This window comes from Onychostoma macrolepis, chromosome 10 (genome assembly GCF_012432095.1).
Source record: "Onychostoma macrolepis isolate SWU-2019 chromosome 10, ASM1243209v1, whole genome shotgun sequence".
In the NCBI taxonomy this organism is placed as follows: domain Eukaryota; kingdom Metazoa; phylum Chordata; class Actinopteri; order Cypriniformes; family Cyprinidae; genus Onychostoma; species Onychostoma macrolepis.
The window spans coordinates 16,933,042-16,960,384 of record NC_081164.1 but is presented as its reverse complement, the minus strand read 5'-3'; the positions used below and the strand labels follow the sequence as shown (position 1 = coordinate 16,960,384).

At 37.9% G+C, this 27,343-nt stretch overlaps 1 protein-coding gene across 1 annotated transcript in view; it reads left to right on the top strand.

Moving 5' to 3' along the window:
• The window catches only part of sppl3 (signal peptide peptidase 3), a 43,195-nt gene that overhangs the window by 12,695 nt on the left and 3,157 nt on the right, over nucleotides 1-27,343 (top strand). The window contains exons 2-9 of the mRNA XM_058789585.1: nucleotides 7,483-7,560; nucleotides 9,787-9,878; nucleotides 10,021-10,140; nucleotides 10,289-10,367; nucleotides 15,013-15,125; nucleotides 15,249-15,355; nucleotides 19,898-20,252; nucleotides 24,245-24,354. Of these exons, the coding sequence (XP_058645568.1) occupies nucleotides 7,483-7,560; nucleotides 9,787-9,878; nucleotides 10,021-10,140; nucleotides 10,289-10,367; nucleotides 15,013-15,125; nucleotides 15,249-15,355; nucleotides 19,898-20,252; nucleotides 24,245-24,354 (1,054 nt within the window). The remainder of the gene's footprint in view (nucleotides 1-7,482; nucleotides 7,561-9,786; nucleotides 9,879-10,020; nucleotides 10,141-10,288; nucleotides 10,368-15,012; nucleotides 15,126-15,248; nucleotides 15,356-19,897; nucleotides 20,253-24,244; nucleotides 24,355-27,343) is intronic.

The window sequence follows — 27,343 nt, the reverse complement described above, 5'->3', positions numbered from 1 at the left end:
AAAACATGCTGCAGAAGGAACTCTAAGTGGGATTATGTAGGTTCTAAGTTGCTAGGGTGTTTCTGGGTGGTTTCTAGGTGGTGGCTTACTAGCCTAAGTGGAAAGAGCCACCCCAAGTCTCTATAATATTCTAGTCAGGCCCTTTCTTTCATGCAAGTCTTTGCTTGCCTTAGCAAACACCACTAATTATGTAAATAGTCTATTTAACCTCAGGAATTCAAGATAATAAAGTCGTTTCTTAATAGAAATTGCTCAATAACCACATTTAGGTCTTACATGTGCGGTTTTCTTTCCCAGTGGGCTCTTGTGATTCTGAAACATTGTGGCGGTCAGAGCTCAGTTGAGCAGTTTTATAGGGTTTTAGGGGCCAGACGGCCCTCAGAGGGCCTGTACACATTCCTCACGCCTGTCTTTGAGCCGCGTCCACAAACACCCTTTGTCATCTTCGCCTCGCTTTTCATCCCCTTACAGTTTGAATATATGTATGTTTCTGGACTGTGATTTTGCACCCTTTTTTTCTTGTTGATGTGACTTATTATAGAGTTCATACTGGTACCACAACCGTTTGACTAACTGATAATCGCTGTTATATGTTGCATATGAGAAACGTTAAAGAGCAAATGGGCCAGATATGGAATGAAAAGGCTTACACATTTGAACTGTACCACACGGACCATCAGCTCAGGCCAAAAAAACATTGCAGCGCAAGCATAGAGCAGATGCGTTTACTCGCTGACCGGTCTCAACCACGTGACCAGTATTATACAGCGCTGTGAGATCCAGTAAAAAGTGTTCGGGTTCACTGCAGATTTCTCCACAAAGCACTAATGTCTTGGTGTTTTAAACTAGTTTAAAGCCAGATGAATCAGCGCTGACATTCTCAACAAACTGAAACAGAAAAAACTGTGCCACAATGATCCAGACGGCTTTTCAGTAAGGCTTTTTAGTAACACTAGAACCATAGCTATTTGTCTTGTGGCAGAAATGTGGGAACATTCATGTCTAATTTTATAATATTATTGATTGTGGACGTATTAATGAGTTACGGAATTGAAATATTTTTTTTGTTATTCGGCTATAGTGGGTTTTGTGCATTTGTATTTAAGACGAAAAGGTTTTCAAGCATGAAAACATTGGATTGTGTCCTGTTTAATTAACAAAAAATAAAGAATATGTCATTCAATGTAACAATAGGCCTAGTTCATATACTAAATCTTGTCAGGCATATTTACAACCAGAATCATTAGATGACATTAAAAGAATCACAGTGCAGCCCCAAAAACTAATAAACTGTCATTTTACATTATCAATCTTTGCAATCTATGCTTCAGACCAATAGGTTTGGCAACGGGCTGTTTTTAATCATTAAAAAATAATAAAATTTTGAATGATCACTTATTCTTTAATGTATTTTATTAAGTTCAAGTCAGAATAAGTGTTTCATTTTTACACAAATCTGTTACACTGAATGAAAAAGTAACATTTATCTTATGCATATTTTGACATTTCACAAAAATGTACTTGAAACATTAAACACTTTACTTGCAATTAAGATGTTTTCCTTTTTTTTTTTTTTTTTTTTTTTTTAATAAAGAAATCTTTTGTAAATTTAATTTGATATGGACACTAAAATTGGACGCATCGTCTTTGACCCTTATACTAAATGTGTTTAGGCTCCTGGTTTTCATAACATAACAATAGAAACTATATATTCACTACTTCATCCTACTTTAGAGACCAATGGTTAATTTTAATAAGAGTCTTAACTATATTTGATAGTTTTACTTGGGGGTGGGCGATATGACCAAAATCTTATATCACGATATGACTAATTTTATATCACGTTAATGATATATATCACGATATAGTAATTTTTTTTCTTTTAAAAAGGTTTTTATGATATTACAATCTTTGATACCATAGAATTTTCATAATCCTTGTCACCAATATCAAACTAATACAAGCCTAAAAAGACAAAAAATAAAAACTCAAGCTCACTGAAAATAAATAAACAGTCAGTGATGAAATAAGTATAAGAAACTAATTGCAAGCAGCAGGACAAAAAACTAAAATAAATAAGACGCGCTACATACATTGTGTAAATTAATTAGTCTTCACTGTGTTAATTATATCTATCTATCTATGATAGATATAATTAACGTGTATTTTATATATATATATCTATCAAATTATTTCTTCTTATTAAAGTTACAAAAGTGAGAGATTTTCTAGCAATGTGCTATGATTAATATGAATGGCAGACAGAACGAATATTGGACAACTTCACCTTTAAGTCCGAAGTCCGGATCCAATATACTGTTGCATATGCGTTTTCTCTTTTAGCTGTTTCCTCTCTCTTAAGACCTAAATCGCTGTCTTTGAGGATACTTGCCAAGACAGGGATTCTGACGCATATAAGTGTTTATGTAATCGTTCAAAGTCAATAAAGTGCCAAAAAAAAAAAAAAAGGCGCGGCCCTCTCACATAGAAACAGAGATGGCGCACGCATATAGCTCTGTTGTTTGTGTTTCAACGGCTTAAAATCGGTTGTTTTAAAACGGCAGTGCTTAAAAACGCGTGCCCATGCTACAGATGTAGTCCCTCGTTTAGGAACGAGCTCCTCGTTTTGTTCTGGTCGTTCTCCACCTGGTTCTGTCTCCCCTTCACGCCCCGTGGTGGTGTGTAAAGATCGCAGTCATCCAACTGATTAAAAAGTATTACCGTAAACAATGTATTTTGTGACACCACGAAATAAACGATAGAACATAATATGAAACGATAGACTTTATTTCGTCCATCCGATATATATCGTCATATCGCACAGCCCTAGTTTTACTCTATAAATCGCAATTAGGCAGAAGCTGCAATTGTCATGCGTATCTTTCATTGAAGCATGGTTCTGTGATCAGTAATAAATCTCCATCCGAAGGCCAGAGGGTGCTCTCACGTGGAAACTTCAAATACACCCCACAGAAGAAATCCAGGAAATGCAATGCTAATCGACACAACCTTTATCACTGCTTGGAATACTAGGAAATATAGGGGATGGGGGCGTGACGTTACTGCTCTAGCGCCGCGGTGGCTGATGGGAAATATTGCCATTTTGTGAGGCCACTTGTTGCGACGCGTCGAGGTAGTTGTAATATGAACGTGTTTTAAATAGGATACAGAAATTGAATAAACTGTAAATCAACAAAGTTATTCAACAAAACATTATTTAGTCAAGAGCAGTGAGGGATTTCTTCTGTCTTTTGTTGTTTGATTAACATTAATGACAGACGGCACATCTTTATTAGGCTGCTGTCACAAGACCTGTTTCACGGATCCAATACTTAAACGCATATGTATTCTTTCGCAACTTAAGACAAAACCGACAATGCTGATGAGGATGCTCGCCAGGACGACCATTTTGACGTTATTTTGTGTGTATTTGTCCACTTAAGCGCAACCAGCTGTGTTTGTTTGTTCGCGCACGCTTTGGATGTGACTGCATCACACAGAAAAGCGCCTCTGGAGCGCACGAGTACAGAAAGACTTAAAAAGACGTGCAAATAATACATTTCTGTGACGATGCAACAATTAGGCATTTGACAATTCTGTCAACTGTACCAAAACGCGAGCTAAAGTCTTGAATCACAGCGTGCTGCAGCACTAAATGCGCCGATGTGAAGAGAAGGTCAAAGAGAGAAGATGCGGTACAATTGAATCACTCACGCTGTTTTCAAATGACTGGTTGTGTGAGTTTATTTATTCATCTAACCTACACGCTATATTGAATAAATGTTTTGCAGGAATTTCCCTCATTTTAAAGTCAAAAGCTGCGGGAATATATGCGCAATCCCACACTGAAATTCAGGACCTGATTAGCATAATTCTACTGTACATAGAATTGTGAAACATGACACTTACAAAACTTTCTGGGTTTATTTATTTTTCCAAATTTTTACAGGCCTGGAAATTGCTGTTTTAAAATTCCATGACTTTTCCAGGTTTTTCATGACCGTAAATGAACCCTGGATGTGACGATCGGGTGCGGTTATCTAAATCAAAATCAGGCAAAAATATAGGTGCGGGTGGTTGGCCATCTTTTCCAGGTACCGTTTTCTTGCGTCCGTTAGAAGTTTGTCTCTGTGTAGTACATTTTGTTCTTTTAATCGACTTTTCAACATTGTTTTTCATGTGGTTGTTTTAAGTCTCGCCCGATGTGGCCTCACAATATGGCGGCGCCCTCTTGTTTATGCCCCAGAATGCACTGCGCAGTGACGTCGGTTGTCAAGCTCTATTGCATGCCTTAATTATTCTGTTTAAGAACTTCACCACATCATCTCACAGAAGAATTTATTTCAAACACTCGACTGATGTTATGAAGTGAGTTTAGGAGTAAGAACATGTTATTAAATGTGGTATTTTCACATGCTTTCAGATGGAGCAGCATTTATTACACAGAGCCGTAGTTCACTGAGAAGCTGCGCAAACATCGTCTGCGATAATGAACACGATTTTGCATAGTTTGTAAGTGAACTATGACTTGGTGTAGTAAATGCTGCTCCATCTGAAAGCAGGTAATGGAGTTTTACTACTAATCACAGAACCGGCTTTACTGACAAGATGCGCATGACAATCGCATTCGATTAATCGTGCAGCCCTAGTACAAGAGGTCTATAGAGCTTGGCACAAGTGCCACTGCTTTCAAATGGTCGCTTTTCCACTGTCGGGCCAGTGCTTTCAACGGGCCGGGCCGGGCAGGGCTTATAGCCTCGGACCTGTAGCACAGAGTCCAAAGTCATGATGCGTTTCCACCATCGAGCCAGAAGCTCCACTGCGCTTCACTAAAACTCGCCCTTTACACGCCTCTCACGCAACCCCATCATTTCACCAACAAAGAGTCAGAAAACGAATGGCCAGTGGTTTACATTTTTGTTGTTTACTTAAAGATTTACATCCAAAAGCATCAATGTTTTACCAGTTTTACAATAATAGTCACCTTTATTTCTATGGCGCTTTTAACAATACAGATTGTGTCAAAGCAGCTTTACATTATCAAATAGGAAAATAGTGTGTCAATGCAAAAGGACAATAGTAAACATTATATTATAATGAATTATAATATACATATTATGCATTATTATTGATATATTAATCATAATGACTTAATTTGTTAGGATTGCAAATAATCACACAGAAATAAAGTGGCATTTTCCGTTATTCACAAAAGAAAGAGGACGCACATCAGTCGCGTCTGTTTGCTGATTTGTAATGACAGTACACATCACATTTAGAAATAATGATCATTTCCCATAGGGCTGCACGATATTGGGGAAAAACCCCCATTATGATATTTTGTATTTCTGCGATTTATATATTGCGATATGCAAAAAAAAAAAACACCAGATGACTTGAAAAGCTCTATTTGGAAAAAAATAATCAATGATTGGGGTGATTTTGTAGGTGAGTAAATCAGCATAGAAAAATAAATAAATTACAAACATGGATAAATATAATATAACAAAGATATAAAGTAAATAAACAGTGCTTTTATATTTTTCTGGTAAGTCTAACGGTATTCAGGCATACTGGTTGAATAATCAAATGTAAAATACTGCATAGTCTTCACTGTATAAATTAAATCTGTGTTAAAGCTACAAAAGTGATTTTTCTCTGTTTTGTTGTTTGATTTAACATTCATGACAAAGAAAGCCTTAGGAACATTAAACTCTTGTGAACCAATATACTATCCATTTTCTTTATCAATTGTTTACCTTCACCTAAGCCATAAGCAACTGTTTACAAGGATACTTGCAGAGACATGCATTTTGATAGTTTCGTGCGTATGTGTCATTTCAGGCACAAATAGATGCAGTGAACAGAATTCAGTGCTCACGTACATCTGTGTGGCTCTCACTGTGTCTACACCGGACGCGAGCGGCGCAGCACAACAAAATACTATAGAACTCATTATAAGCAGTGATGCTGTCTACGCTGGATGCAGCCCGGCGTGACACGACAAATCCCTGACAGTAAACTGCTGCCGCGTTCTGTTTATGACGTACTGACACAAAGTTTAAAGGATTTGCAACGGTCACTTTGTCGCGTCCAGTGTAGACAACGCGGGGCGGCGCAACGTGATATGTCGCGAAAACGATCAGTATACTAAAAATCGCACATGCGACGTGACTATCGTGGATGTGCATATTGTGATATCGATGCTGAAACGATATATCGTGCAGCCCTAATTTCCCAACAAAAATATGACCTGTGTAGTAGGGGGAGCTCCTGAACAAAAACTATGATTGTGATATATTTTATGACGTGGAGCCAGTCAGGCATAAAGAGACTAGACTTACTGACAGAGAAAATGTTATTCAAATAAATACACGATTGTGATTTGCCTATATGATTTGTCTGATTTCTTTCTGGTAATGTTTAACGTGCATAGTCTTTTCATCGCTTATAAATATATCTCCCTTGTATGGTGATCATAATCCTCATTGGATCTCAAACAGAAGTTATTTCAAAATGTCAATGTCTGAAAGTAAGTTTTGAGCTAAAATTATTTTAACAGTCCTTAATGCTGGTGTTATCACCGGTAACTATATGAAATGATCTGCGACGCTGATGCTCTGCAGACGCAGAGAAACTGCCTTTGTTCATAACCACTCCTCCAGCCCCAGCTGGCCCGCTTTGGCCCAAGGTATTCGGCGGGCCAAAAAACCCTGGTCGTTGCCCCAAGGAAGCACCGATGAGGCCCGATCAAGCCTCGGAAGTGACAGTGGAAACATGACTGGTCCTGGCACGCACTAGCACACCCGCTTTTGGCCCGACAGTGGAAACGCGGCTAATGTTAGTCTGGAACCCTGTATAGGTCTGTCCTGTGTTTCAGGATCATTACGTACAGAGCCGAGGTTAGGCTTCTATGTGACTGCTAATGAGTTTTTCTTCAAGCCATTTGTTGTCCATAGTAAAGAGTGTCGTTTGAGGATAAGGTCAGTGCTCCGTCCTACTTTTTCTTGCTCTTATTCATACATACTTCATAAATGCACACAATCAAGTCTGCTTTTGGTCGCAGCCGCACATTATCTATCCAGCAAACAAACTGTCACTCGCTCTCTGTAATCATATTTTAAGAGTCACCTCAGCGTACAGCCTGACCTCTTTCTCTAAAAGCTTGTTATTTACAAAAGGCAAACGCAGGTCTCAAAAGACGCTCGGCCGAGCTCGGGGAGGGTGAGAATGCCGTAACTCGAGACGTTTCTCATACACTGCTCTGTAACAACTGGACTAGACTGAGCTTTGATTCATGTTTCACCCGCACACTTGCATCAATAACTGATGGCTTGAGTTCACAAGGGCGTGAATAGTTTGAAACAGGAAGAGTCACACAGGGTGACGATCTTTGTGTCTGTTATACGACATATCCGTCCTGGCACCTTTCGTCTTGTTTTTTTGTTGTGGCATACAATAATTTTGTCTTTGTCTTTTCAGGGCTTACTCCCTTGTCGACTCCAGCCAGGTGTCAACATTTCTCATCTCCATCCTTCTCATCGTCTATGGCAGCTTCAGGTAAGCTCTCATCTCTTCCGCTGCAGACCTGGAACCAAAATCTTGTATTTGTAGATCATGTGGGTGTTTTACATGTACAACCATAATCATGTGGTGTTCTGTTATTGTTCTGAGCATTGTTGAATTGAATGTCATAAAATGTCACTAAATATCTCGAGTTATTTAGCTGGTATGTTAGCTTGTTGAAATGTTAAGTATGGCTTATAATTATAAATTAATAATCGGTAATGTTTAGTTTCCAAATTTTAGTCAAGTTACTACTACTGTCAACTCAAACTACTGTCAAATGTGCATTTCTAAGAGACAAAAACATTTAATGTTATTAAAAATGCAGCCTGCACTGCAAACTGTGCTGAAGATATGCTTCATCAAAGTCAGCCAACACAAACCTGTTTCATGGTTTGAAACAATATCACTCATTTGAACATGATACAAACTAGGAAATTTATATTTCTGTTAAGAAGTATTTTGTTCTGGACAAATGCAAAGAATTAAAAAACGTGAAGAACATGAAGTTTTGACCATAAAGAGCAGTTTAAAACTACACTTAATGGTATGATTTCAACAGCTTTCGCTTAGGAGCAGAAATCTGCCTTTAAACATTTGAAATTATCATGATATTTATCGGTATTGACTGATATGAACATTTTTATTAATTTATTTTTGGGGGGGGCCATATCGCCCAGACCGAATTACCATTTTTACTGTATTTTGATGAGCATAAAAGGCATCTTTCAAAATAAAATAAAAAATCTTACTAATGTTTTACATTTTTTCTTTCAGTGTTCCTTCTGGTATGTAAAAAAGAGAGAGGAAAAGTTAGATGTGGCTAAAACAGTATGACATTAAAAAGACATCACAATCTTTCATTCGCTTTAAATTATATATGCTGTCTGTGACTTGTCAAAACCAATAATATCAAGTAGAGGTCGACCGATTCATCGGTTTTGCCGATTAATCGGCACCGATAGTTGATTGCCGCAAAAATCCATGCCGATAGTTTTCCAGTTTGCAACCGTTGCTGGAGTGGCTGAGAAGGGTCCGCTGGCATTATACAGTACGCGAGCGGCCTCTAGAGGCAGAAATCACTGACAGCACGTGTTGTTTATTTTGACATGTGACACTGCGCGCTGCACAGAGCAGGAAACTCCAGACGCGCATTTAAATACAGCCGACAGAAAAGCCTGCCACGGAACAGAGCGCCATTCACATAGTTCTCTATTAAATTACATTATATTTGTCCCAAATCGTTGTGAATGTACATAATGACTTCACCCTAGGCTATAAATTATGTATTGTGCATTTTTCAGCAAAACGTTTGTCTTTCTGTGGCACTAATAAAGTCTGTCTGCTTCATGTAGAGAGCTGTAATAGATCGCGCTTTCTCTTTCCGCTTGCTTTGTTTTTTTAAACACCGAACTTCAAATTAATTTATGCCACATTGTTCATTCTTGATGCAAACTTATGTCCTTTTGGTGATTTTAAATAAATGTAAATAAATTGTTTTAGACCGCCACTTGAATTGAACACAAAGCGTCTGGTTTGTGTGTGTGTGTGTGTGTGTGTGATACCTCTGAGTTCTCCTAGACGCAGCGCTTTTGCCCGGTGTGTGACTAACTTTTTTTTTGGAATTAGATAATCATCAAGTGTTAAAAAATAGAAGCAAATAAAGTGTGTTAGTACACATACAATATCCATATTTTAAAGCTATGGCCTTTTGGAATATTTTTAAGCATGATTGTTAAAATTAAATGGTAACACTTAACAATAAGAGTCCATTCGTAGCATTAATGAAAACTGTAGAAGTATCGTTCCTTGTTAGTGTTCATTTCAACATTCACTATTAGCTACTAATAGGCTACATTGTTAAATTTTAGAGTTTCTTTTAACATTAGCGAACTATAAAATAACTTTAATGATCAATATAGTAAATAATATTAATATTTTTATTCATTTACAAAGTATGGTTCAGTACTGTTTTTAGCTTATGCTTATGCTTTTTAAAAAAAAAAATAGTAAAGCACTAGCTTTCTTTCAGTATCCATTTTGAAAACTATCGGTATCGGCCAGTGGGGTCCAACCTAGTTATCGGTATCGGTAAAATCCACTATCGGTCGACCTCTAATATCAAGTATAAAACTCCTGCATCCTAGTTCTGCCTGCTGTTGTTTCCCTGAGGGGCCAGAGAAATCGAGGTTTGTGGGTAAACAGTGTCTGTCCACACAGGTCATTAAACATGGACTGTGAGAACCAGGAGAAGGACAAGGATGGAAACCCCACCGCCAATGGCTCCTTCAACAATGCCAACTCCAACAACAGTGAGTCCTCAACTAAGCGATTAAAAACCGCTATAATTACTTCCGCTCCATTAATAACACTGGAAATGGAAGGTGAAGTGCATTATAGGTAGGTTAGTATGCTATATCATGAGAAGCTGAAACATCTCATGCATTTGTACAGGTATTCAGACCATAGACTCCACACAGGCGCTGTTCTTACCCATCGGAGCCTCTGTGTCTCTGCTCGTCATGTTTTTCTTCTTCGACTCGGTTCAGGTGGTGTTCACCATATGCACTGCAGGTATGTGCCGCACGCAAATACACCAATGACCTTCCACCACTCCTTTTTCACACACAGACCTAGTTCATACGCCGCACCGTGTCACTGCGCTGTGATATGCTTGAGTAATATTTACGTAATTCTTTGTGTTTGTTTTCTGTTTTCACAGTTCTAGCAACCATCGCGTTTGCATTTCTCCTGCTGCCGATGTGCCAGTATCTGACCAGGCCCTGCTCCCCACAGAACAAGTATGAAATGTTTACTAACTCGTCAGGGTGGTTTGCGGTTAACTGCAGTTACCTCAGTTCATATGTCAACAAACCATGTCTCGTTGGGTTTCAAATCATTCAGATCAAATAATTCGATCAAATAAGATCGAAATTGTACATGACATTCACTTAGGAAACATTAATTGTGTCCCTCGGTAGCATGTCTATATGAAGTCTAATGATATATAGCTGATGCCAAGATTTTATTAATAAATAAAATAAAAATATTCATTTAAATTTGATTATTATTAGGCAGCGGCTATTTGCACTGTGTAAATAGTGATAGATTCTATTTACACTAAGTGCAGATAGCATATTTTCTTAGAAGAAGCACCAACATGGAGCTGGGAATCTAAAGGGTCAGGTGTGATTCTGGATGAAGGAATGGTCTCTGATCTCTTGTCAGGTGTTTTCTAACCTCATCAGGCATTATAGGAGAAAATTTAGAGCTGTTAAACTGGCAAATGGCGGTTTCAAAAATTACACAATAAAAAACCGCAGTGTCAGTTTAACACAAGTGTCAATTTTAGCACTGCTGAAGATCATATATGGTCCCAATCTGTCTAGTGTTAAAAGTACACCATTTTTAGTGTTAATATAGCACCTTACAGTGTAGAAAAATTACACTCCGAGTGTGAATTGTTACACTTGCAATTGTTGTTCAAATTTTACACTCTGGGGTATTTAACACCCCTGGTGTTGTTTTAATCCTTTAAGTGTTATTAATAAAGTATTCTTTTCAGTGCAAACACATAATGCTATTGTATGGTGTTAATGTACATAAAATCAAGATTAGACATGAAATCAAGAGTCTTCAGACAGATTCCAACGTTTATTTAACAAATGGGCAAAGTGGCAACTTTAAAGCATATACCAGATGTGTAGAGGTTAATTAGTCAGTCACATTCATTAAGTGTTGCACGGAAACATAAAATAGTTAATAAAACATAAAATCATCAAATTTACCTAGACATTAACAAATATGACAGGTAGATTTGAACAAAATTGCAGCAAGATGAATGCTGTTCCTCATTGTCCCATCAGCGAGCAGGTATGGCTGTGTGGTCTCTTCTATGCAATCAAGGTATTCTTCTTGTTAGTGCCTGCAGATCAAAGACAAAAATAACAATTAAGGTCAGCTCTCCAATTGATTTTATTTTTTATTAGTCTTTCATATACAACACATCTGGCAATATTTTGAGGCAGACAATAGTTAGTGACAGAAATGTATCTTTTTGAAAATGTTTTTCAGCTTGATAGGAGGACATTTTTCCAGGTCCCTTGCAGCCTTGTGGTGATGGTGGAATCAAATGAAGGAGACAAATTAATGCAATATCGCTGTCCCATTCTAAATAACAGATATGACAACTTCAGCAAAAAATGCATGAACACAGAATATAGATAATAAATGAATATAGATAATCTTATTCTGAAATATAGTCTAACCTTAAACATCGGTTTCATCCTCCTTTACAGCTGATTCCGAGGTCAATCGTGTCCTTGAAGGTCTTGAGAAAAGCCAGGAATTTGGCTTCTTGGAAAAATAAATAAATAAAAATAATGACAATATCTCTCTCAGGAACCATTCTGCTAAACTGATTGTGTAGTCACACAGTGGCTCTGTTCACACCTGGCATTAGCATGCATCTTGGGTGATGCACAAGTGAACAAGCACAAGACGCGTATGGCCACATTCTTTTATTACAGGGTTAGTTTAAAAATGAAAATTCCATCGTTTACTCAACCAAGACTTTCGTTATCTTTGAAACACAAATGAAGATATTTTAATAGAATATAAGATTTCTGTCCCTTGATTGACGGTCCACGCCACTACCACTTTGATAATTCATAAACTTCATAAAGAGATCTAATCCATACGTATCATGTGGTTTAGTCCAAATTTTCTGTTTATGATCCCTGATCAATGTTTAAATGTGAATTTTTTAAAAAAATAAATTCAATCTGTTCATTGTATAAAGCGATCGAGTCTCTTCAGAAAATTGTGGCTAAACCGCTTGATTCATTTGGATTACTTTTATGATCTCTTTGTGAACTTTTTGAAGCATCCAAGTGTTAGTTGTGTAGACTGTCGATGGAAGGAAAGAAATCTCTCAGGTTTCATTTAAAATATCTTCGTTTGTGTTTTGAAAATGAATGAAAGTCTTGCAGGTTTGGAATGACAGAGAGTGAGAAATGACGACAAGTTTTCATTTTTGGGCTTTGTGTTTTGATATCTTAAATTAATAATTAGTAAATTCCAGGTGTGAACATAAGCAGATATTGTTTGGCTTCCCAGTTAAATTTAAATTTTTCATATTCGTTTGTGTGTTTAAAATTTTTTACTGTACACAGAATAACATATAAATGACACAGACTCAATTCTGGCTTCATCTTCAGCATTCTGCTCACTCCATCAGTCACACTCGGTGTCATCAGACTCCAGGTTTGCAATCTTATGAGAGGAGATTCCTTCACTTGACACTGCAGAAGTCTGGGCCAATTCTATTGAAAAAGAATAATACAAATAAAAAACACTTATTTCAGTAATTTAATTTACCTTAGGACTGTAAATATGATCAAATAATTGTGATTACCCCTAATTTTGAGTATGCTGAGAGCTGTCTATAATACGGGTGTCAAATCATAAACTTATTTTTATTTACATCCTTAATTCTAGGGTCAATTAAACGACTGTTAAAGTTAATACAAAACCTTGTGCAATATTCACATGGAGGCATTCCTGAAACAATTTAAGTATTTATTTAATCTGATTATTAAACACATTTATATAATTTTAGTGAGTAACATGAGTAATAAGGCATCTTAAAATGAACAAGTGTACTACATTACAATAAATTAACACGTTTAGAATTTATCTTACTATTAATTTATTATTTATAATGTGAAAAAAATACAGATAGATTCAGACATACCTTTCTAAATTAAAACTTAACTTTGTACATCTGGAAATATTTAGGACATTATTTACCTAAAATAGCATGCCATATGAATTGATAAAGACTGGTTTCAAGCATGCTCTGCCCATGGGCACTGAAGGAAATTGAAAGACTGACGGATTTACAGTTTAATGTACTTTACGAGCCAAGTTTTTAAACGCGCTCTAATTTCACAGTTTTGCATTAGATAATGTCAATTAAACGACTGGTAAATGTTCCGCGTTACACAGCTCCATCTGCAGAAAGACTTGACACGACACTTCAACATGGTGTTATGTTTCTCAAAAACAAAATTGTTAGCGCGTAAATGTTTAACAGTCCCACTATTACCGTTTCAAAGCACTCATTGCTTTCAAAAACAAATATAAATTTACCATTTGATGAATTCTGTCCTCTGAGTAGAAAACTGCCCAAATGTGGCTGCTTCAGACCTCATCTTCAGTGCCAGACTCGTAGTAAAACCAGGCCTCGGCGGGAATGAAGGCGAGAGGATCGGTCAACGAACCAAAATGAAAGAAGCTAAAAGTGTGTGTGTGTGTGTGTGTGTGTGTATATATATATATATATAACATAAATTGTAAACGATTCAAAAATTATTTTACACGTAAAATCACCTTATTTCAGGAAACCAAACCCGTATTAGAAACTTTCACACAGGCTAACGTTACACCTCACGAACTTAACACTGTAAACCTGACAAAAACGCTCGCAGTTAGTCATTTCTAAATGTGTTCACCACCAATCATATTTTGAGTAAAATTATCAACAAAAAGTATTTCTTCCGTGTAATTTCATAAAGAGAAAAGCAATCCAACTTACCGTCTCGGTCACATGAAGATAAAATGGCGTCGTCGCTTTGCGAGGCAGCAGTCCTTGAAGGACGGAGTCAGATAAATTCGGCGGGGTTTTTTTTACACTTTCAGTGTAAAAGTGAAATTACATAAATATTACACCATGTGACAACACTAACAATCTACAGTGTTAAACAGAACTAGTGTTCAATTCAACTCTTTGGGAATTAATAACTTTTAACACTGCAAATATTACACTGCTGATTTTACTGTGTATTGAATAAAAAGGGTGCCGTTAATTGTGGTCAATGTGTATTAGAAAAAAACATTTATTTCATAATGATATTTCCCCCCCATTTTAATTTCTTATTATCCAATGAAAGGTTAGATTTTTGTGAAAAAAAATTTAAAATAAAAGATCAAAAGGATTAACAATGCAGGTTAATTTTCACAGCCTTCTTTGATCATATTTACCAAGGGTGCCGATATTTGTGGCCATGACTGTATGGACCCTAGTGTATATAAAAATGTATTTATTTAGCTTATTGGCTCAACCCAAGATATTAACTCTTAAAAGATATTTGTTGGCTGATAGAATGCTCAGAATCTTCCAAAATTAGCTTTTAAAATAATCTTTTTGACACCGACAATGAACCTGTTTGTTTGCAGGGATTTGCCTTGTGGCTTCACTCAATCTCACAATGTAATCTAGAATCAGTTCAGTTTGCTTTGGAACAATCCTCTTGTGTATTAATGGACAACAGTGTTAGAGATCAGATGCTGGGGTGTGAAAAAGAGAGTCTGATGTCTCAGCCGAGTGACGTGTGCTTGCTAGTGTATTCAGAATGTGAGCCAACATGTCTCTATTGTCTCCAGGATCTCGTTCGGCTGCTGTGGCCGCTTCACGTTGGCGGAGCTGCTGTCGTTTTCCCTCTCTGTCATGCTGGTTCTCATCTGGGTGCTGACAGGCCACTGGCTGCTCATGGACGGTGCGTCAGCATGCCGTAACTGTGTTTGTGTGTAGGAAGAGAATGTAAACACGTCCTCTGGTTTACCTCATACCTCATGTTGTGGTGGTATTTTTCTCTGATTCGTGTTTTTATCTCCTGCAGCTCTTGCCATGGGTCTCTGTGTGGCCATGATCGCATTTGTGCGACTGCCTAGTCTCAAGGTGTCGTGCCTGCTGCTGTCAGGCCTCCTCATCTATGATGTGTTCTGGGTAAGCAATTAATGCAGCAAGTCATACTGGTTCCTAGGGATGGGCGTCAAGCCCTCATATCATGCCATGTGTGATTTAATGGCACAGTAACCGTTTACAGGTGCTGGTCATATAATTAGAATATCATCAAAAAGTTGATTTATTTCACTAATTCCATTCAAAAAGTGAAACTTGTATATTATATTCATTCATTACACACAGACTGATATATTTCAAATGTTTATTTCTTTTAATTTTGATGATTATAACTGACAACTAAGGAAAATCCTGAATTCAGTATCTCAGAAAATTTGAATATTGTGAAAAGGTTCAATATTGAAGACACCTGGTGCCACACTCTAATCAGCTAATTAACTCAAAACACCTGCAAAGGCCTTTAAATGGTCTCTCAGTCTAGTTCTGTAGGCTACACAATCATGTGGAAGACTGCTGACTTGACAGTTGTCCAAAAGACGACCATTGACACGTTGCACAAGGAGGGCAAGACACAAAAGGTCATTGCAAAAGAGGCTGGCTGTTCACAGAGCTCTGTGTCCAAGCACATTAATAGAGAGGCGAAGGAAGGAAAAGATGTGGTAGAAAAAGTGTATAAGCAATAGGGATAACCGCACCCTGGAGAGGATTGTGAAACAAAACCCATTCAAAAATGTGGGGGAGATTCACAAAGAGTGGACTGCAGCTGGAGTCAGTGCTTCAAGAACCACTACGCACAGACGTATGCAAGACATGGGTTTCAGCTGTCGCATTCCTTGTGTCAAGCCACTCTTGAACAACAGACAGCGTCAGAAGCGTCTCGCCTGGGCTAAAGACAAAAAGGACTGGACTGCTGCTGAGTGGTCCAAAATTATGTTCTCTGATGAAAGTAAATTTTGCATTTCCTTTGGAAATCAGGGTCCCAGAGTCTGGAGGAAGAGAGGAGAGGCACACAATCCACGTTGCTTGAGGTCCAGTGTAAAGTTTCCACAGTCAGTGACGGTTTGGGGTGCCATGTCATCTGCTGCTGTTGGTCCACTGTGTTTTCTGAGGTCCAAGGTCAACGCAGCCGTATACCAGGAAGTTTTAGAGCACTTCATGCTTCCTGCTGCTGACCAACTTTATGGAGATGCAGATTTCATTTTCCAACAGGACTTGGCACCTGCACACAGTGCCAAAGCAACCAGTATCTGGTTTAAGGACCATGGTATCCCTGTTCTTAATTGGCCCGCAAACTCGCCTGACCTTAGATTTTCTATGGGGTATTGTGAAGAGGAAGATGCGATATGCCAGACCCAACAATGCAGAAGAGCTGAAGGCCACTATCAGAGCAACCTGGGCTCTCATAACACCTGAGCAGTGCCACAGACTGATCGACTCCATGCCACGCCGCATTGCTGCAGTAATTCAGGCAAAAGGAGCCCCAACTAAGTATTGAGTGCTGTACATGCTCATACTTTTCATGTTCATACTTTTCAGTTGGCCAAGATTTCTAAAAATCCTTTCTTTGTATTGGTCTTAAGTAATATTCTAATTTTCTGAGATACTGAATTTGGGATTTTCCTTAGTTGTCAGTTATAATCATCAAAATTAAAAGAAATAAACATTTGAAATATATCAGTCTGTGTGTAATGAATTAATATAATATACAAGTTTCACTTTTTGAATGGAATTAGTGAAATAAATCAACTTTTTGATGATATTCTAATTATATGACCAGCACCTGTATATGCTACCAGTACTAAGGTTTAGACATGTTTGTATGCCCTAAAAACTCATTGATCTAAAGGCTTTTTGCTTAAAGTTGGCATGACAGATCTATCTATATTCTAAATTGCAATGTTGTCGATCTTACTGTGAATGATTGACCAATTTTTTTTATTTTTATATATATATATAAGTTTTGAGCTTATAATTTAATATAACTCAGTCTAGCGGTAAAATGCCAAGCTTTTCTCTAGTGATGTACACTAGTCAATATTTGAAGTGGATCAAAACCTTTCATCAAAGTTGTCTTAACCTAAAACCAAAATGCGTTCTTGTCTTAAGACAACTTTGAACTTTTTTGATCCACTTCAAATGTTGACTTACTATATCATTTAGTTCGCTTTATGTATTTCTTATCAAAGGCGTTCTTTTTTTTTTCAATTAACATTTTTACTCTTGATGTATGTCAAAAGTGTTAATTTCGTTAACGAAAGCTATGACGAAAAATGTTTGTTGACTAGCTTTATTTTCCCATGACTAAAATCAGAAGATGAGGTCAATAGACGACAACTGTGACTATCAACATGCAGTATCGTTGACAATAAAAGACAACACTAAAATGTATTTAAAAAAATAAAAGCTATACTGAAATCTTTTTATTTTCGAAGAAATAGATCATATATTTGGATTGCTATTCACACTTCTACTATGCAAGCTTTCGTGTTTGCGGTTGCCAGATATCAAGAGTTAAAATCCCCAAATCAGAACTTCTCTGATAAAGGGATAGATTTTCTGGTGGTTGCTGATTAAGTGCACTTACTCAACCACTGTTGTTTTAATAGAGAGACATTATTGCAATTTGGAATTACTATTACTGTCATAACACAGAAGATCGCTACTTCACTACTACCGTCACTACTTTAGTTACATGGCAACATTAAATGCTTGAAATTAGTTTTGTAAACATAATTTGGGCTTACATATTCTCTGATATTCAGTGAAAAAAAAGAAAAAAAAATTGGTAATGGCTGATTTTTAGGTATTATTTTAATTACAATATTTTTTTGTGTATTTCTGTGTAATCCAGTAAATATCTCTCAAGTTACAGATATTTATTTATTTTATTTATTTTTTTTAATTGGAGCAAATTTGATTCAAACCAAGCAATATAATTATTCATAAACAAGCCTGGCATAGGTTGAGTAAAAAAGAGACGCTAAAACTAATATTATTAAATGGATAGTCCTGACTCTACATTTGTTGTGAAATATACACACATCTTCATAGGGCTGCTTGGTTTTGGGGGGGAAAAAATTCTGATTATGAATTTTAATTTAATTTAATTTTTTCTGATACAAATCTTTAAAGCACTTTAGAATTTAGTGATTATATATTAAGATTGCTATAAATCACAGGTTCTCTGCAGGAAAGTGGAGCTCGAGGGCCAGAGTTGAGAACTGCTGCTATAGACCTTTTTCTGAACGCGGAAGTCTCCCCCGATTAGAACGGTGCTTTACATTTCCGGTTTCTAGTGACATTTACATATTTTCAGAGCCAATAATATAATGTGAAACCTATGAAAGTCATTTTAAAAAATCATGTGGTGCCATTGTTTCATCACTTTACAGTGACCGTCTTTTTGCAGTAAAGGACCAGTCATAGTTCAATGAGTAGTAAGATGACATGAAGCGACGCGAGGCTAGCTGCATTGAAAACAGATGAGTGCACATACAGCTCCCGATCTGGGTGAAGTTCATGGGATTTTGTACACAGAATGATAAGAGCAAACATTATTTTAACATGTATTATTATTTCACACTCAGTATTTTAACTTAAGCACTGCAAGCCATGTATAACAGTGCCTGACAAGACAGATTTTCTGATACGCAAAACAAGTACTTTAAAGGAATTCCTTAGCTTACTGCCGTTACTGTGGCAGCCAACAACAGCACAGCAACCCTCCGCACATTTTTATATGTAGTTATATTGAAAAAGTTTCAATTCAGTCTCTTTTTTTTTTTTTTTTTACCCCGTTTTAATGGATTTCTATGGAGACCGGAACACGAGGGCACCCAAACTGAAGTTAGAATCCATCATGGCGCCGCTCATCGGTTATTCAGGAAAAAGGTCTATAAAATAAAAATAATAATTATTAGAAATGAATGATGTCTTTAATTTCTTCAAGCTATATTGCGACTTATTTCTATTTGATTTCAATTAATCGTGCAGCCCGACATCATCATAGTCTGTATTGCTTTCAGAGTAGTGCTTCTTAGGAATTTAAAGCTTTGCTTGCTAACAAGTTCTTCCTTATCTTGACTTATTCAGAAAACATCCTGCTTTTTATTTTCACATTCTTACATGTTTTTTTTATCACTCTCACGTGCAAATAATTAAAGCAGTCATGCCCATTTAAGACTGACACCTATCTATCACTGCCATGCCACTCCACCCAGCTGGTGCCATAAAACTTGCAAATGCAATTGCAACTCATGAAATGGTTTCAGAAGTATTCAAGGAATCCTGTAAAGGCTGTTATTTGCTTGTGAGTAGTCATTTAACAGATGCTTTATAATGTAGACAAATGCACCTCGAGAAATCTGGGGTTAAGTGCCATTTGAATGCAAACCTGTGACCCTTTGGTTGCCAGTCCTTTAGATCACATCAAATAATTTTTAATTGCAACTCTGAAACGTGTTCCCTATCCCACCACCCCCATACTGACTGTCGAGACATTTTTGTCAGTGTCTGAAATCACTCCAAACACGCTTACACAAGCCTGACATCACTCTTTCTCTCAGCGTCTTAAAACAGCAGGGCAAGCTGGTCTGTCCTCTGACTCATCTCCCTCATCTCCTGCAGGTCTTCTTCTCTGCCTACATCTTCAACAGTAACGTGATGGTGAAGGTGGCCACGCAGCCTGCCGACAACCCCCTCGACGTGCTCTCACGCAAGCTGCACCTGGGCCCTGGCATGGGACGGGATGTCCCGCGCCTCTCCCTGCCTGGAAAGCTGGTGTTCCCCAGCTCCACCGGCAGCCACTTCTCCATGCTGGGCATCGGTGATATCGTCATGCCAGGCCTGCTGCTGTGCTTCGTGCTCCGATACGACAACTATAAGAAACAGGCCAACGGAGAAGTGCCCGGTTCTGTCAACATGTCTGGCCGGATGCAGCGAGTTTCCTACTTCCACTGCACCCTGATTGGTTACTTTGTTGGTGTGTATCGCAACAGTATCATCCAAATACACTCTGCCATTTAAGACTGTGCTATCTATCTATCTATCTATCTATCTATCTATCGTGCTGTGGTTTTTGCCCTCTTCCTATTTATTAAATTATTATTATTTCTTTTTATGTTTTGCGTATTTGTCACACTTAAAATATTCAGATCACCAAACAGATTTTAATATTACACAAAGATAATGCAAATAAATACAAAATGCAGTTTTTAAATGATGATTTCATTTATTAAGGGAAAAAAGCTGTCCAAACCTACCTGGCCCTACGTGAAAAATTAATTGCCCCCGCCTGTTAAATCTAAAGAACTGTGATTAACCACATTATTTTAGAAAGCGGAGTTCAATTTCACTAGCCAAACCCAGGCCTGATTACTGCCAGACCTGTTGAATCAAGAAATCACTTAAATAGAACCTGTCTGACAAAGTGAAGCATGTTTAAAGGGGTCATCAGATGCAAAATTCACTTTTCAAGTTGTTTGAACATAAATGTGCATTGGAAGTGTGTGTACACATCTATCGTATAATGACAAAAATCCACCAAGTGTTTTTTTTAAAATCCCCTTTCTCAAATCAGGCTGTTCTGAGACTCCTGTTAGAATGACGTAGTTCTGCGCAGGCCGCACCCACAATAGTTGATTGACAAGGCCGTCTTACCTTAGACCCGCCCTGAGTGAGCTGTAAACAGTCCGCTTCAAACTTGGCCAGTTTCGTGACTAAAGTAAACAGTACTGCTCGTCACTCCACGGAAGAGAGGGGCGGGGTCAGCAGAGTCATTAGTATTTAAAGCAACATGGACCAAAAATGACTTGCTGAAAACAGAGCTGATTTTGACAGGGTAAAAAAGGTGTTTTTTACACTACCATTGAGAAATTTTAACCAAAGTGTGTCATAGACTTTTAATTATGACCCTAAAGAATCATATCAACTTGTGCAAAATGGGCATCCGATGACCCCTTTACAGAGCAACACGTCATGCCACGATCTAAAGAAATTCAAGAACAACAAAATAGTTGACATGTATCAGTCTGGAAAGGGTTATAAAGCCATTTCTAAGGCTTTGGCACTCCAGCGAACCACGGTCAGAGCCATTATCCACAAATGGAGAAAACTTGGAACAATGGTGAACCTTCCCAGGAGTGGCTGACCTACCAAAATTACTCCAAGAGCGGAACGACGACTCATCCAGGAAGTCATAAAAGAACCCACAACAACATCTAAAAAACTACAGGCCTCACTTGCCTCAATTAAGGTCAGTGTTCATGATTCAACAATAAGAAAGAGACTGGGCAAAAACAGCATCCATGGGAGAGTTCCAATGCAAAAGCCATCGCTGACCAAAAAGAACACAAAGGCTCGTCTCACATTTGCCCAAAAATATCTTGATTGACCCCAAAAATTTGGGCAAATATTCTGTGGACTGATGAGACAAAAGTTGAACTTTTTTGGAAGGTGTGTGTCCCATTACATCTGGCATAAAACCAACACAGCATTTCATAAAAAGAACATCATACCAACAGTCAAACGTGGTGGTGGTAGTGTGATGGTCTGGGGCTGCTTTGCAGTTTCAGGACCTGGATGACTTGCCATAATTGATGGAACCATGAATTCTGCACACAATCAGAAAATCCTGAAGGAGAATGTCCGGCCATCAGTTTGTGACCTCAAGCTCGAGCACTTGGGTTCTGCAGCAGGACAATGATCCGAAACACACCAGCAAGTCCACCTCTGAATGGCTCAAGAAAAACAAAATTAAGGTTTTGGAGTGGCCAAATCAAAGTCTGGACTTAAATCCAATTGAGATGCTGTGGTATGACCTTAAACAGTCCATTCATGCTCAAAAAACCTCCAATGTGGCTGAATTAAAACAATTCTGCAAAGAAGAGTGGGCCAAAATTCCTCCACAGCGATGTGAAAGACTCACTGCCAGTTATCACAAACGCTTGATTGTAGTTGTTGCTGCAAAGGGTGGCACAGCCAGTTATTAGACTTGGGGGGCAATTACTTTTTCATGTAGGGCCAGGCAGGTTTGGACCGCTTTTTTCCCTTAATAAATGAAATCATTATTTCAAAACTGCATTTTGTATTTACCCGGGTTATCTTTGTGTAATATTAAAATTAGTTTGATCTGAATCTTTTAAGTGTGACAAATATGCAAAGAAATAAAAAACCAGGAAGGGGGCAAAAACCTTTTCATGGCGCACTGAACTTTTTTTTGTTGTTGTTGTTGGTCACCTATCCATCAATCTGTCTTTCCAGCTCAGCTTCTTTCTATCCATCTGTTTCTTTCGTTTGTTCTATCGATCTGTCTGTCATTCCATCAACCCTTTCTGTTATTCCATCCCTTTCTTTCTATCTATCTATTGTTCTTTTGTTCCATCTATCCATCTAGCTGTTGTTCTCTGTCTTGTTTCATATCTCTATCATTCTGTCTGTCTGTTGTAGAGGGTGACACAGGAGTGGATTTTCAAACCTCTCCCGTCCCACTCTCACAAAAACAAAAATCCCATCCTGTCCCAATCCCACGAAAAACTGGGGGAAAATCCCGTCCCGTCCCAATCCCGGAAGAATGATTCCCGGATTTTTTTTTTTTTTGGCCAGAATCTGTCAGTTACAGTAAAAATACGGTACAGGTCACAGCATGCCCACCTTAGCTGAATAAAAATCCAAAATTTAGTTTTTTTTATTATATTGAACTGAAAGTCAGCTTAAACAATGTACAGTGTGCATTGCACACACATTAAAGTTAATGTAAATCATCCATGCTAACACGCACGTTTTCTATTTGAATTTTTTCATTTCAAAGTAGACATTTCACTCTCTATAGATATATTTTTCATACATGGAGTTTCGAAGTTTCTCGCTCAAGTTCACAGAGACCTAGACGGCAGAAAGCACATCCTTGTTTGCTTTAATTCATTTACAGAAGCTCAACGTTTCGTTGTTATTCTGAGTACACACATCTTTCGAATCTGTAAAGACTCTACGTTTATTTGTATCACTTTTATCTGTATGACCAAAAATTATGGAGTATTTTAAAAGCAAGTGAGCGCACCTGCACCTGTCCTGCAGCGAGTGCTACTGTTCAGCTCCACACTCCACACACAGGCTACACTTCAGTAGCGCACATTTCTCTAGGTTAACATTAGATTGAGCAGCCATGTAAAGTTGCTACTACATACATCTTTCAGATGAAAAGCCATATTTGAGGTCGATGAATGATAGTTGGGCGTTTGGATGTCCTGCCCGATGTACTATATTACCACATAGACCAGCCGCGATCTGTCCATCACGGACTGCGTACGTCATTCACTTAACCAGCCACACCAAAGCAAACAGGAGGAGAGCATAAAGAGACGGGGCAACTAGAATTGAGTTCAAAATTAAAATATCCAGTTTATGGTTTATTTATATAAAAGGTATATTTGTGTATAAAGTTGGGTATCATAGTGTTATTACTATTCCCAGTCCCACCCACTCCCGCTGACGTTTTTTCATGTCACGTCCCAATCGTGTCCTTAGTGATTTTGTTACCCATATTCCCGACAAAATGTCACCTTCTAGTCTGTTGTTCAATCTATCGATCCATTCCATTTGTCCTCCATTCTATCCATCTATTGTTCTGTCTGTCATTCCATCTATACGTCTATCTGTCATTCTGTCTGTCCGTCCATCTGTTGTATTTTTCTGATGGTCTGTTTGTGACTCACACTACACTAGGCATGCCAACATATTTGTTCATTCTAAAAAAGTGCCTACTTTATTAAATGCTACTGACAGGATTCACTCTTATGTGAACAGTAACTATATTAGCCTTAAGAACAATATACAGTAAATTGTAAACCGAATGTTTTTGATTCATCAAAAGACTCACAAGAGTCATTCATTCTGTGATCTGACTACACTTGTTACACTGTATGAAATACTATTGACTGTGGTGCTATTTGATGATTCTCTCTCTTTCCGTCTCAGGTCTGTTGACTGCAACCGTGGCCTCTCGTATTCACCGTGCGGCCCAGCCTGCCCTCCTGTACCTGGTGCCCTTCACCCTGCTGCCTCTGCTCACCATGGCCTACCTGAAGGTGCGTCTGTTTGCACCAACACCAGAAACTCCACAGGGCGGCTAGGGCCTCATTTCTAGGAATGTCAAAACTTAATTTCGTGGAATCGCCGTTTCCTCGATTGCTCAGAAACAATGCAGAAGTCGACATCAGGTTGTTGTCGGGTTATTTGAGCAGGGTGTGTGCTGTATCTGTAACACTGCAACTACATTATTTATGTACTAGCGCACACCTGCGTGCGTCTCTGCGGGTACTTCGCATTCCTTTTATTGAAGCGTCAATTGTACGCTGGTTTCTTTTCACTGTGGCAGATGTTTTGTTCTGCATGTGTTGTAACATAATCTCATCAGTTCTGAGAAGTGCCGTCGCGATAGCAACATCCTCTCTTTTCCATAGAAACGGTGAATTGTGGAACGTTCATGCCAAGTCAAATATATAGGATGTTATTTTAATCGTTTTAGACATGCGTTCTCAAAGCACTTTTTTTTTTTTTTTGGTATGTGTCAAGGTATGCTGTAGTACTTGTTGGACGTGATAATCATCAACAAGATGTGTTTTAAAATCTGTTAAAGCACATTGTGTGAGCCTATAAATAAAGCAGGGAAAAGCAAATTAGGATTAGCAAATAAAATTCCAAACCCATATTCTGAAACTTGAAACTCCCACAGTGTGTGTTTTTCCATGTAGGTGTGTGGTTTAAATTGTGTTGACCTGTATTCTGGTTGGTATAGTTGTTTGTATTATGAAAGTATAAATAAGGTCTTTTGTTGTTGGTTGCATGGGTTGGTAGTGAGGTGGATGGGTGTGACTTTCATGGATTGAACAGACATAATCATAGATGACGTAAACACAGCCACACGTTTAGCTGTTTTCATCAGCACTTCTGCACAATTTAACATGCTACATTTAAACATTTATGACTGTTAATAGCAATCTCAATGGTTGTGCAAACCCAGTAAAGAAGGTGAGGCAAAATAAAGGTTTGTGCCTGTTGGCAAATTGAAAGTGTGAATAGGCATTAACAAGATGAGGACGTAACTATATCCACACAGATCTACACAGGTTTGTGCTGTTTTATAGAAGAACAGTATTGATTCATAAACACTTGTTTGCACAAGCCTCTTACATGAAAGTGTGCTGAGTGAAATGTCACAGTTCTCTGAAACTTCCTGTAATGCAGCTGTAGACCCGCTGACATTTACTACAATAATCTTTGATTGTATCTCCATATTTGTGAGCTCTGATATGTATGTAGTTTTATGCTCTGCTAATGGGTCAAATGAATGTGCAGTAATGATTGATGATGGGACATTGTTTTATCACATGCATCAGTCTGTTCACATAGACAGAATAATTAAACAATGCTCTTTATTCATCTTATCAAACACATTTGAGACCAGATATAGTAGATATGAAATCATTTTTTATTCACTTACTTATAATGAAATATATTATTAATTGAAATTAGGGCTGCACGATATATTGCATGCGATTTGTTATGCGCATCTCGTCAGTAATGCCGGTTCCGTGATTAGTCGTAAATCTCCATCACCTGTTTTCAAATGGATCGGCATTTAATACACAGAGCCTTAGCAGGGCTCGCAAAATTTCAAAATCCCTGGTAGCCCTTCGGGCAGGTACTCTTCAGATTTTGGTAGCTCAAAAATTAATTTAACTAGCCCGAATTAAAAAATTACTATTTTATTTTATTATTATTATTTTTTTAATATAGAAAATCAGATAGGAGTTTAAACGTCAATCAAAAATATTTTCAATACACAAATATCAACAAATATGAAGGAAGGAATTTTATTTCACTATTTACAGGGTATCTGCAGAATTTTTAAAAATATATTTAAGGCAATTTATGACCCATTTTAAGAGCTGCACAAGTAAAATGAACACAGTATGAGCGGGGTTGGACAATGTCTATGTTAACACAGTTTTGAGCCATAAAATTACATGATTAACAGTTCAGATGCAGGTTTTCACAAAAACAAAAATCTTATACAACAGCGTTTCAGGCTATAGGCCGTTTTTATGAAAAGGGATCAATCAAGCATATAAATTGTTAATTTAAAACGTATAAATATTACTGTCTTAATTGTTTAGATTTTTAGAAGGCACATCAACTTCTTTCTCATTTACAACTATGTGTTTGCTGCGTAAAAACATGAGTTGATATTTGCATTGATCTGACCATAAACAGCAAGAAAGGCTTATTGGAAATGCAGATTCACTCTCTGCCACGAGGTGGCGCTTTAGGAGCGCTGAAATATTGCGGTTTCCCCAGAAACGCTGTACACAAAGCAGCTCAGCGCTCATAAATGCTGCTTTATCAGGAATTATAGGTAAAATGAAATTAAAATGCCAATGACACGTTTCTGAGGACAGTCAGTTACCTTCAGATACATTCGCATAAAGACATCCGCGCCGCGTTTTGACTTGAAACGTGCAGCGCTCATATTTATTCAATGACATCATTGCCTTTTGAAGTTTAATCCTGCCATATCGCGACTCGTGTCTTTCCGTTCCCAACTGTAAGACCTCTTGAAATTATAATTAGGACATTTCTTACACCATTTAACGTATTTAAAACTTTTTATGGCCTTAATTTTGATACAACTCACTTTCAGAGTTTTTAAGGACCCGCGGGAGATCTGTATTTAAGGAGCCCGTCGGGCAGGCAGTGATACATTTTGGTAGCCCGACTGGAAAACACAATAGCCCCGGGACGTCGGGCTAGCGATTTTGCGAGCCCTGCTTAGTTCACTGACAAGTTACGCAATATCACGTTCATTATCGCAAATTAATCGCCGTAACGCGATATGTGCCACCGTGGGGACTTATATTAAGTTCCCCATTGGGAAACAAGCTTGTAAATAATACAGAATGAAGTTTTTTGAAAATCTAAAAATACACAAAGTTTCCTGTAAGGGGTAGGGGTAGGGTTAGGTGTAGGGCGATAGAAAATATGGGTTGTCCAGTATAAAAACCATTATGCCTATGG